Below are 13350 nucleotides of genomic sequence, written 5' to 3'. Positions count from 1 at the left end.
TCGTCGCATGACGTAAATTGCTGGACCGGGTACAGATGATCCATAAGATGCTAAAAGCTGAAGAATCAAGGAGGTAAAATATCACAAGTAGAACCTTCCAGAATGGAGACGGAGCCAGTCACAACAGATTCAATACAAATGTAAAGCTTGCTTGTGGGTCTGGTGTGAGTTAATCAGCATGGACATCCACAGTCGCAATAAATATGGTTGCTGGTGGTATTTAGGAAAGAGTGGGCCAGGCTTATTTTTGTTATTTATTAAACACGCGTAAGCCACTCCTCTCAACATCTGATGGGGAAGTTAATTGAAAGGCTCCAGAAAGGTTAATGGCAGGGATGAGGAGGCCGGGCTGGCAGGATAGCTTTGAAGCATGCACATCGCCTTTGAGCTGGTTAACTCGAGTACAAAAATCAAAACTGTCACCCTGATGTTTCACATCCAAGTCGTCAATGTTCACGCGGTCCACCGGAAGGACATCAAGACGGAGGACCCATCTGCCAGCACTACTCATTGGTGGATGCAAAACACCCACGATGCGTTTCGCTATGAGTAGGCGAGCTATTGTCGGCACCCCTGACCAAATTCCAAATTACTGCCCTGACGGTACAATGATGGTGATGCAGCAGAGGCATTCATTAGATTTGGATCAGCAATGCCTCTTGCCATTTCCACAAATAATGAGTAGACATTGGGTTTGCCAAATTGTTTTGCAATACAGTATACTGCGACACACGAGCTTGCACTGTGGCACAAATCATGCTTCATTGTGATCATGAATTCTGTCTAAAATGTGTTGTTCTAACCTATTCATACATATTTTTTTCCCAGTAATTCCAGGTAGGACTTAATAAATAATGAGTCAATATAAATGATGAAAAAAAGAAGTAATTTCCTGCAGTAGGCTGAGAGATTAAGCGTTTGACTACGTTTGTCGACCTGAATGCATTTTCTTGCCATTTCTCTCCGACTTTGTGAACAGACTGCGAATGTGACAGATAAAGTTAACCCCTTCCCACATCCCAACCGCCATCCTTCCAAATTTCCAGTTTTTCCTCCTGTATCCATCTTGTCCACCCCATGCATCCTCCTCTGCCCCACATACCTCCCCACACCCATTGTTTGTCCGCCTCCCTGTCTTGGTCTTCGGCCCTGCTGTTGGGGTTTCGACTATGCATATAAACAATGAAAAAAGGTGGATGGTGTCAACAGATGCAAGAATTTAAATTTGTTGTCTGCGGCATAATGATAAAGGCATTGCAATGGCAACAAACTCCAACGTCATCTTCAATTTTATTGTCACTTTTGTTTATTTAACCGAAAACTACTCCAAACGTCAGCCTTTCCTCATTTTTTTTTTTTTAACCACTTCATTGTCATGGTAGTCCATGACTATGAAGTGGTTAAATTGCCTGTTGCCATGCGTTTTTACACATGCATTTGAGGTATACGATGTCACTTCCTAGCAACACATTCAAGCATGGCTAGCGTAGTTTCAAACATGTTTTTTTAAGTATTGGAATACGTATTGCCAAGAATGCAAATCGCATTAAAATGGGTATACTGCAGTAGGGGCCCTTAATCCTCAAATATAATTCGATTGTGCACTTTTATCTAAAGTTTCGAGGCTTTGGGTGGAGTTGCCTTAGGTCATAACATTTCTAATTCTGCTGGGAGACAAGCTCAGTTCTCACCCGTATCCAAGATGGCAGCCAAATCCAATATGGCCACCACATGGCAAAGACCTCCATGATAACTCCTGATACCTTATGTGTTTAATTCAAATCGCCAAAATGACACAAAGAACGGAGTTGTCACCCTTGAAAACCCCTATTTAGATGTTTCATTTGTAATTCTACCACATCTAGTCGGTGTGGTATGATAATAGTCCAATATTAGGTAAATACCAATCTTGGCATTGACACATGACTGACCTCAAATCGCTAAAATGACATAAAAAACAGACTCGTCCCTCAAAAACCCGTTTAGATGTTTTATTTGAGATTCTACCACTTTTAGTCCATGTGGCATGGTAATGGTAATAGACCGATATTAGGCAAATACCGACCTTGACACATGCCCTTGACCTATAATCGCCAAAATGACATTAGGACTGAACTCCGTGCCTACGACAACCCCTATTTAGACGTTTTGTTTGCGATTCTACTACTTTTAGTACACGAGTTATGATGACGCCTTTGCCACGTGGTGGCCATATTGGATTTGGCCGCCATTGAGCTCGTCTCCAGGCAGAATTTGAAATCATATCACCCAAGGTAACTCCAACCAAAACCTCAACTTTAGATTAAAGTGCACGATTTTTTTTTATTAAACACCCCTACTACTGGTAATACCGTGCACCTCTAACAATGAGTGACTTTTTAGATGCAAGATTTAACCTTTTGATGTGCTGCCTCTTTGTCTTGCATCTTCAGTGCAATGAAGGCTGAACACACACCAACCAATTTCCTCCAAAGCGATGCATCCGGACGGTTATGGGATAATTGTAGGGAATCGTGCAAAGTTGCCATGCCTACGACACACTTGGACACACCAACCAACACCAATGGAGTGACAGTCATAACTGGCGCCAAGGAAACCAAGAAGGCGAGCAATGATTGGTTATTTTGCCACATGTTGAAAGCCAAGAAGGCTATCAATAAATTGGTCCTTCTGGTGCGTGTTGAAAGTACAGTTACACATGCCAAAATACAGTACCCTAACACGAGAACAAAAAGATGGCATGGTTGAAATCTTACTGGGAGAAATGTTGGTGTTTTGCTACGCAGGTGGAGGCGACGACTTTGGAGTAACAAGGGGAAGCTGTGGATCTGGCCTTGGATTCTGCAGCATAAACACCATTGGGTTTTCAATAATTTATGCGAAGAACATACCATCATTTCCAAACTTTTCCTGGCTACACCCAAGGGTTTTTATTCAGGTCAGTCTTTTGACTGCCACTGGTACCATGTAACCCAGTGCTACCTACCGTATGGTCGGGTAGTCGGCGAATAAACCGACTACCCTCACTGGCTCGCCAGTGGGAAGGGTGACTAACACCCTGCAGGCCTAAAAACAATACCTCTCAAAGGGAGGATGAGCTCCCTTCGGGAGCAAACATCCATCCAGTAAGGAGATGGTGTCTCCAACAAAACATCGTTGGACCGGTTTCTTAGGTAGTAGGTTGTAGACAGCAACCGCTCAGAGTGGTACTACCGTTCTGACCGAGGAGCATCAAAGTGGTGCCCAGAACCATCTTACAGTCTCCTTGTCAGGATTGCTGAACTTTCTTTCTGTCTCATTCAAACTATAGCTACCAGGCTAGCTTCAATCTCTTTCTCTTGCAAACAAACATCACACACTTTTCATCAAACACTTTTCTTACTCATTTTCACTCCTCACCTTTACATTCTCTCTTCTTTACTTCTCTTTCCTCTAATCTCCTCACATCAGCCACAATTAAATATGAAAAAGTCTGAAAGTTAATGGCCCCTAGTTCCCGGCATTATGGGGTGCGAAGAATCTCCGATGACCTGCCTGGCTCAGCTGCCAACGAGAGGGGGGGGGGGGGAGGGGGAGGGCAGTAGTTGTATCGGTCCCTCCCAAGACCCTTGCCTGTTGAATCAACGTGACTTTTTCAATGAATTTCACCAACATTCGTGGTCTTTCTTCAAATCTTTCCTCTGGTGAACATCTGGCATGTTCTCTCCTAATATATTGCTTCTCTCAGAGATCAAATTGTCACATGACGTTCTTCTTAACTTCTTTAACATTTAAAACTACAACTTTTACTCACGAATCCACTTCAAAGGAGGTGTGTATCTACTCCAACATCAACACACCTGCTGTACACCTTGTGGACCTCGAATCTCCAAACTTTGATGCCAACTGGCTTAATATTTGTCTCCCGACCGTTACTATTTTTCTCTGTTTCACTTACTGCTCTCCCAACTCTACAAACTTCACAGCTTTCGTTGATCTATCTTAATTCCTGCCATGAGGCCATGACATCCGAACCCCCTCGAGCATAATTCCTCTATCTAGGAGACTTCAATGTACACCACAGGGAGTGGTTGGAATCATCCCACATGGATGTTGGGGGAGTTGAAGCTCTTACAATTTCCATTCTCAATGATTTGGAACAAATTATCACCCACCATACCCATATCCCAAATCGTCATGACCACTCTTCCAATACTCTGGATTTGTTCTTCACCTCCAATCCGTTGTGTTACAGCTACACAATTTCACCTCCAATTGGATCTTCTGACCACAATCTTGTGAATACCACTTTACTTACCACTCCTCCTCCGACTGCTCTGACTAAACGCCAGTATTGGCATTTCAATAGCGCTGACTGGACTGGTTTACGAAACTTCTTCTCTGAATTTCCCTGGAAAGACTACTGCCTCTACTCGGGCGATGCCTCTATCTCTGCTGAACGTATAGCTGACGTTATTGTTGCAGGAATGGAGGCTTATATCCCCATCTCTTTCAAGTGTATCTCTCCAACCAACTCGAGGTTCAATAATTTCTGCTCTGTGGCCATTCGTGCAAGAGATGCAGCATATCGGACATGGAAAAACTCTTCCTCCGACTCACATTCAGCTTTCATATCTGCTATAAATCATTGCAAACATTTTATTTGTGAGGCAAACCATTCCTTTATCCAAAATAAATGTGACAACCTCTCATCTTCTTCCACTAGTAGATCTTTCTGGTCTGCAGCTAAAAGTATCTCCAACAACTTCTGTCGCTCTTCCTTTCCTTCGCTGTTCCGTTCAGATGATACTATCGCTGTCTCTCTGAATGATAAAGCAAATCTTTTTGGTTCTCTTTTCTCCTCAAATTCCACACTGGATGACTCTAACATTCCACCTCCCTCCGATGCACCCCATACCAATCATATGTCCATCCCTATAATCTCTTTTCATGCAGTCAAAAACGTACTCCTCTCTCTGGACACAAGCAAGGCATACGGACAAGATGGCATTCCTCCTTGTGTCTTGAAGGAGTGTGCTTCAGAACTTGCTCCCATGCATGCTCGTTTGTTTCACTTTTGTTTAAAAACCCAAACTCTTTCCTGGATACATGCCTTCGTGCAACCTATGTTAAAGAAGGGTGATCGTTCAAACCCTTCCAACTACTGTCCTATTTCTCTGACTTCTACTATTTCCAGTCTTTAAATATCTTCTCAATTCCCATTTCCTCAAGCATCTTGAATCTCAGTCTTCTATCTGACCATCAATATGGCTTTTGCAAGTCAAGATCTACCAGTGATATCCTTTCTTACATTAAAATGTCTGGGCGTGTTCTTTGAGAGACTTTGGGGAATCCTTTGTTGTCGGCCTTGATATCTCAAAAGCTTTTGACAGTTTGGCATCGGGGTCTGATATCCAAGCTTCTCTCTTTCAGGTTTCCTCCTTCACTGTGCTCTCTCATATTGAGCTTTCTCTCTGACCGCTTTATCCATGCAATTGTTGATGGTTCAACATCTTCCTCCTTCCCTATCAACAGCGGTGTCCCTCAGGGTTCCGTCCTGTCTCCAACACTCTTGCTTCTTTTTTTTTATCAATGACCTTCTTTCTTCTACAAATAACCAAATGCACTTGTATGCTGATGCCTCGACGTTACATTCCTCTATAGTTTTCCCATCTGCTCCATCTTAACGCACTCGATCTGCATCTCGTTTGATCACAGTCACCTCTTTAAATTCAGATTTGGACAAGATGCCCCAGTGGGAAAAATGTAATCAGATCAAGTTTAATGCTTCTAAAACCCCAATTTCTTCCTAACTTTCCCTCTAAAACTCAACTCTCCAATCTCCTTTGAAAGCTCCACATTTACACCATGTGACACAATAAACCTACTAGATATCACTCTAACTTCAAATTTATACTGTAATCCACACATTACACAAATAGCTAAGTCTGCCTCGAAGAAATTGTGACTCCTGTTCAGATGTCGATGATTACCCTCAGAATTGTCGATGTCGATGATTATCCTTTCAACAGCTGCTTCAACAATATAAAGGATTGATCCGTCCTGGTATAGTGTACTGCGCTCACATCTGGGGAGGTTGTAGTTCCACATACTGCCCTGTCCGTGGCCGATGAAGACCAGCCTCAGATGAATAGCTGAAACGAGGTTTAACTTTGAGGCATATTTCGAACCTTGGTGGGATAGTCTTTGGGGTACACGGGAAAAGCCCGAAGCCTTATCTAATCGGGAACACACGGGTTTAATCCAAGCACCACACACACAGAAACACGACACTGTTGAAAATGCAACACAAATCAATTTATTAAAATGAAGCAACGAATAAAAAATATGAATGTTGTGGTAAAACTATCTAAATGAGACGTATTCACTCAGACTCGTACAAACAAGGGGAAAAGATAAACCAAAAATAACTTCCCTTCCTGTAGGGCTGACCCTCCGCTCTGGCCCAAAGTGCGTCAAGGGTGTGTTGGTCGTTGCTGCCGGTGTAGCCGCCTGTGCGGGAGGCGCCCTGATAATGGTGCTGAAACAGCGTGTCAGAAAACGCCCAAGCGCAAGCAGGCACTCAACCAGCCCTTCCTCGCTTCCACCGCCAAGCGCAACGTGGCCCCATCTCCCCCCGAAAGACACCACAGTCCAACAACACCCCCCCTCCTCCAACAATGCAAAAATTCCACAATGCTCCAAAGGTTCTCTGCACGAGCACGCACGAGAGGAACGACCGTCCGCCACGCAGCCAGGATCAGGACAAGAGGAAAGACAAGTAAAGAGCAAAAAGCAACCGCAGCCGTTCTCTTGAAAGCCAGCACAAAAATAATGTGACCACTTCCAACGAACGCCAGGACCATAAGAGAAGAACGTGACTGCATCCAACGAACGCCAGGACAAAGAGAAGAATGCGACTGCCTCCAACAAACGCCAGGACAAAGAGACCAAGATGGCGAGATGGCAAGTCGTTTTCCATCAGCTCTTGAATGTTCGACCGCTGATGTCACACTCTGTCCAATCACCAAGCGCTATTCTATCATCCATCACTCCGACCAATCACAAAGCTTGGGGCGTGGTCTCCCCACCATGAGTCATCGGGGGGAGGAGTCTATTCTCTGTTCGGGAATGTTCAGATGAGGTCGGGGTTTACTTGCCGATTGGCAAATGTGCTGGGTCTGTCGGACCTGGTGGCGTGGTGAGCGAATGAGTCCATTGCCTGGCTGGCTGAGTTTTATAAGAACATTATGGAAAAATCACAGGGAGGCAATACATACTGGGGTTTATTAACCATAAACCCTGTAATTAATTAGCACAAAACCACCCTCCTTATGGCAACATGCAAACACTCAACCTGAACATTTACCCTGCTTATGTACATAGAGATGGCTTCTTCTTCTTCTTCGCGTCACATGGTCCATACTAAAACCTACACATTCTGAACTTTGAGGTATTTCATGCCTACCCCCACAAATGTAACAATACTTACTGGACAGAATTGAATCAAAAGCAATCCTACTCAAGCTCTTCCAATCTGACCTCAAAACTCGATCCGCTCAAATTATGCCAGAAAGTTGGCTCCCTTTTTCTTTTCTACAGATATTACTTCGGTTTCTGCTCCCAATAACTTGCTGCTTGTGTACCTCCGCCATTAGCGAGACCACATAATACTCGACAAGCCACTACATCTCATGATTATTGTGTCGCCATTGGCAACTCAAGGGTGGGCCATTATGATGTTTGTTTCTTCCCTTCCACTGCCAAACTCTGGAACCCTTTACCTTCTTGTGTCTTTCAAAAAACTTTCGACCTTCTCATTTTCAAAAAGCAGATTTTCTGCTTTCTAAAAAACTCGGACTATTCTCTCTTTCTTCACTTTTCTATCAATGCAGCTCTTTTATTTAGGCCTGGCCTTGACGAGGACAATATGGTCCATGCTTGGAGCTTTCAACATATTTAAAAAAAAAAGAAGGGAGTTTCCCCAGCTAGAACAGTCTTTCACCCCTCTAAGAGGGTGTCCATACCAACAGATGAATAGCAACTACGGCCAATCAAGATCGAACGTCTGGCAAGGCCCGACATGATGCAATTTTATACAAACGACTGTTCACGCCAAACAGTTTTCTTTAAAAAGGCCACCCAGTTGAGTTTCATTGGAGGAAATCGGTTGGTGTGGCAAAGTCTTAAATTTATCCAAGCAAACCAGAAAAGCGCTCAAAAAGAAGATCGCTTAACTAGGAGCCTGGGCTACCCGGTGCTGCCCAGAGAGGTGGAGGATACCTGGCTAGGTGAGCTTTTCCCAGCTGTGGTTTTGAGATGTGTTGGACAATGAAAAGCTATGGAGTTATTAGCCTCATGGTGGTTACCTTTTCCCTGCGGGCCGGCGGCAACACAGCCCGATCCCACATCCAAATATGCACTTTATAACCTGTGGTGGCTTCAAAACGGACGTCAAGGCAAATGTGTGGTAGCTTAAAACCATGGCCAGATTCTGAAGTATCTACACCCACAATTTGGGGCCTCTACATGCTACGGTTCGGCCGTAAGAGAACAACGTAGAAACGCACAAAAAACCAAACATGAAAATATTTACAAGATTATAAAATAAAGGTCGAAACTATTCCAAGTTTATTTTGCATTATGGACAATAGTGGCAATTTAAAAAACATTGTACCCATGTCTGAAGGAAGTGGTTCAGTTTGGCATTTTAAATATGAAATAGGCAAAGCCTAGAAATGAACAAAACCCATTAGAATTACCCTTTAGAACGCTTTAACTTACCCTTGAGAACCCGTTAGGCCGCTTTAAATTACCCTTTAGGTTTAGAACATTTTAGAATTACCCTTTAAAATGCTTTAAGTTACCCTTTAGAACCCCTTAGAGTTACCCTTCAGAACAATTTGGAATTACCTTTTAGAATGCTATAAATTAACCTTTAGAACCCTTTAAATTACTCTTTAGAACACTTTAGAATGCTTTACATTACCATTTAGAACCGTTTAAATTACCATTTAGAAACCTTTAGAATTACCCTTTAGAATGCTTTAAATTACCCTTTGGAACACGTTACAATTACCCTTTAGAATGCTTTCAATTACCCTTTAGAATGCTTTCAATTACCCTTTAGAATTCTTTAAATTACCCTTTAGAATTCTTTAAATTACCCTTTAGAATGTTTGAAATTACCCTTTAGAACGCTTTAAAGTACCCTTTAGAACGCTTTGAAGTACCCTTTAGAACGCTTTGAAGTACCCTTTAGAACGCTTTGAAGTACCCTTTAGAACGCTTTGAAGTACCCTTTAGAACGCTTTGAAGTACCCTTTAGAACGCTTTGAAGTACCCTTTAGAACGCTTTGAAGTACCCTTTAGAACGCTTTGAAGTACCCTTTAGAACGCTTTGAAGTACCCTTTAGAACGCTTTGAAGTACCCTTTAGAACGCTTTGAAGTACCCTTTAGAACGCTTTGAAGTACCCTTTAGAACGCTTTGAAGTACCCTTTAGAATGCTTTAAATTACCCTTTAGAATGTCTTAAATTACTATCGCGTGACTACCCCTCGGTTAAGACCGGGGAAATCACGAATGGCAATCGAGTGTTAATGAGGCGACGATCAATGGCGGACTTCACTCTATATGTGCGGGAGGAAGACTACAGGTCTACAGGACAACTACAGGACAAATGGAAGGATAAATAAAGCAATCGTTGGTTTCTGTGTGGTGCATCTTATCTTTGTGGTTCACGTCTCAGGGATCGTCAGGCTGGTCAGGCTCCGGTGTTGGCGTGGACTAGGCCCTGATGTGTCCTTGCTTGTGCTGTCAGGCTAACCGAGCCACCTGCTCACCCCGGTCCCGTCCGCTGGCGTCCACTGGCCTTCTGCGCGACTCATACGGTCGCGTGCAGCTCGCCCCCCTGGCCGTGCCTGGCCCTGTCCACGTGGAGTCGCTCACTTGTCCAAAACCAAGATGAGAGACTCGACGGCAGAGGAATGCGCAAAGGGCAACAGGAGAAGAAGGGAAGAAGAAGGGAAGAAAAAGGTAGAGGCGAAGATAGGCAGAGGCGAAGGGGCGAAGAGAGAAGAGAGAAGAGAGAAGAGAGGACAAAATGTCCGTCTCTGCTCACTTTTATCAGACGTGGTCTGACGTCACTGGCGCTTTCCTTCCAATCAGCGCGTCGCTTTTTGCTCGTCTTTCGCGCCCTCCTCTCTGATTGGCCGAGCGCTTCGCGCCTTTGGTGTTACGTCATTGGTCGATGTGGTACGTCCTTCACCTTACCTTCCCTTACTCTGCCAATTGGCCACCTGCTTTTTACTCACCCCTCCCCCCTGTCAATCACGAGTCCTGGGCATGGCTATTGCCTGCCTGATCGATGTTTGCTTGCCATGCTGCCGTAGTGCGTGGTCGCTTCCTGTCTGTTCTTCCATAAGTTATTGTGGTGGAGGGGGAAGTTAATTAGTGTGGTGCTAATGGGCCTAACTTCTGTTTATTAGTGCATTGCCATATGGGACACAGGTATGATCACAGAGGGAATGACATACAGTGGAATTTTATCCTCATGCCCTAATCTAGTTAACAAGCCCTGCCCCCTCGTGATGGGGACGAAGACACAAGCTTAATACGACATTCGGGCTGGACAGGTCCCTGACTTACTGTACATTGAAGTGGTTCTTGCTATCCACGATCATCGGAACACCTACCTAAATCTATATATGTCCCTACCCAAAATTCATAACATTACTCTTTCGAACCCATTAAAATTACCCTTTACAACCCTTTATAATTACTCTTTAGAACCCATTAAAAATACCCTTAAGCACCCTTTAGAATTAAACACGGGGGTTAGAAAGGTTCTAATTCATTTTTGACAGATGGACAGACATAGCCAAATATTGAAGCGGCTTCACCACTTAAAAATGAGAAAGCAAGTGTGGGAGGATAAAGGTGAAGCTTGAGAACATTAACAATTTAGGATTTTGGTGAAGACCAGAGATTTGTTGGAATTGTAGAAAAATAAATATCACAAGTTGAGAATATAATTATACTGTAAAAAACATCACCACAGTCTCCATATTTGTGAGGGCAAAATTTTACAAGAAGAATTTAAACATCTGTAGCTGAGGTGAAAACACCAAATTTAAATTCCATCTGCAAAAGAATTAGTCACACCGAGTAAAGAACTTGCAAGATGTCGATTAAACCGTCCGAAGAAGATTTTGTAAACTTTGTCTTTGAAGGAAGATGAATATCTTACCAGTGGAGGTGGTTTCAGTTTCCTTCTCATCAAGTTTGGCCCAATTCTTACTCAACATTTCCTGCTGTTCTTTCACCTTGCAATTTGCAGCTTCACTAAGTGTAGGTGCCACAGCTGCAAAAGGTTTGACCTGAATATCAGTCTTGAAGTTGACATTCTTGACTGCAAACCCTGTGCCTCCATCTTCATCTTTTAAAGGTGCTTGAATATCAGACATCGTTGTTGCAAAAGACGCTGCAGTATCAGAGGCAAGTTTACGAGTCTCAAGTGCAATCTGTTTACTAAAGATCTCCATTTTGCTCTGTGGATAATGATGAAATGCTTCCAAATGAAGGTCAGGTTGTAGGTTAGAAAGATCAGATTTAAAGTTGTTCTTGTCTATTTGGTAGTGTCCATGCAATGTTGCCGATTTCTCAGAATCAATATCTTCAGGTTGATGCTGCGAGACTTCAGCCCCTGTCACAGGCAGATCCTCTTCTACCATGGGACTCACTTCTTCTAGAGGACTACTTTCTTGTGAGATAGAAATTGTCTCGGCTTCTGAGTATCCAGTGTTATAAATGGCAGGGTGGCCTTCTAAACTGTCCATATCCATGTGGCTGTCAGTTCTTGAAGGCTCTCTGTGAATTTCTACAGTGATGTTTTCAGAGCACGTGGGCTTTTCTGTGGCTTTATCTGGCTTGCCCAAATCTGTATCCAAATATGGTGTTTTGTCCAAAAATACTACCTTTTCCATAGAATACATCCGATCTAATTTAATGGCATCTTCCTCTGGGCTTGTATATTTATCTAAAGCAGTGACACATTCCTCTTTTGGGCCAAGCTCTGGTGATGCACCGCCTGACTTAACTGAATGCAAGTGGAAAAGCTGTGGTTCTTTACTCTCTACAAATTCAGAAGTACCAACAGGCATTGTGGGTAATCTTGCATGCGTAACTTCAAAATCATCAGTTGGGGTGCTCTCAAGTGAATCAAGAGTGGACCAGTCACTAATGGAAGAACGTTCTTTTGTTGCTGGAGGCTCATTTTTGGTGGCGGCATCATTGGTAACCAAATAGCTGCCGTAGTTTTCATCGTTTGGCAAAATCTTAGTCTCAAAGGTGGACCACGGTTCATATGATGGCAACTTCTCTATTTGACCTTCATGCCCAATAAATCCTTTGAACAAGTCATGTTCACCCATCTCAACTCTGTGGGAATCGGTCTCCTTAACTTGGCTTAACTCGATGTAGCTGGGAACAGCAGCCGAAATGGAATTTTCATCCTGTGGATCTGAAACGGTGCTGTGTTGGGTTACTTTGTGTGATGCCATCATTGGGTCAAGGGCTGCAGTGAAGGTACTTGCAGAACCTTGCGACAATTTTGTCCAAAATTCAGAATCTTCACCAGTGACTGAAAAAGATAAAAAGACAAGTAAGTACAAGACAATACAAGATAATTTTTCACTCGTAACTAGTTTTAAAGAACCATGACAAAAATGTTAGAAAAGCATGCACCTTTACAAAAAAAAAAGGAAAATCTAGGTAAGATATAATAAGGCCCACCTCTCGTGGGCTGCATATTCAGGCCAGGGTATCAAAAGTAAAAACATTGCTCAGTCACACCACCACATGGGGAAAAACCAAAAAACCAAAGAACACGACCACAAGCTTGCCTGAACATAAGCTGCCAAAGACGGTAAACTACAATCATGTGAACAATGAAAACCAGTCAATGTTTTCCACAGCCTGCTCACTAATTTGAATTAGCTCACTAATTACTTCATGCCCAATATAATGGAAAAAGCCTCATAGCATGTATAATAGCATGTATTATCATTAGCATGTATAATGAAGGCCTCATTTTCTTTCAGGACCGAGGCTCATGGAAGAGCAAAGTAACACCGAGAGAGTGGCAGCAGAGCAACAGTTGACCGCAATGAGCAAGGGAATGAAACAACAGAAAAAGAGAGGAAACAGTAACCTGCTATAAAGAGGGTTGGTTAGGTAGGGCTAATGTGGGTAACATAAGACTAGATAAAAGGATGGGAGATAACATGATATGGCAGTGCACCGCCTGCTTGAAGCCCTGGAGGAAATAATAGGACAGGTGGTTCTTCGTCTTACAAAGGTGGTTCCACAGA

At 43.2% G+C, this 13350-nt stretch overlaps 1 protein-coding gene across 1 annotated transcript in view; it reads right to left on the bottom strand.

Moving 5' to 3' along the window:
- LOC137435233 (uncharacterized) overlaps window positions 1–13350 on the bottom strand; it is an 81341-nt gene that overhangs the window by 21761 nt on the left and 46230 nt on the right. The window contains exon 2 of the mRNA XM_068128842.2: window positions 11229–12620. Coding sequence (XP_067984943.2) covers window positions 11229–12620 — 1392 coding nt within the window. The remainder of the gene's footprint in view (window positions 1–11228; window positions 12621–13350) is intronic.

This window comes from Myxine glutinosa, chromosome 9 (assembly GCF_964187855.1).
Source record: "Myxine glutinosa chromosome 9, kmMyxGlut1.1, whole genome shotgun sequence".
NCBI lineage: Eukaryota > Metazoa > Chordata > Myxini > Myxiniformes > Myxinidae > Myxine > Myxine glutinosa.
This window is presented reverse-complemented; position numbering and strand designations above follow the sequence as displayed.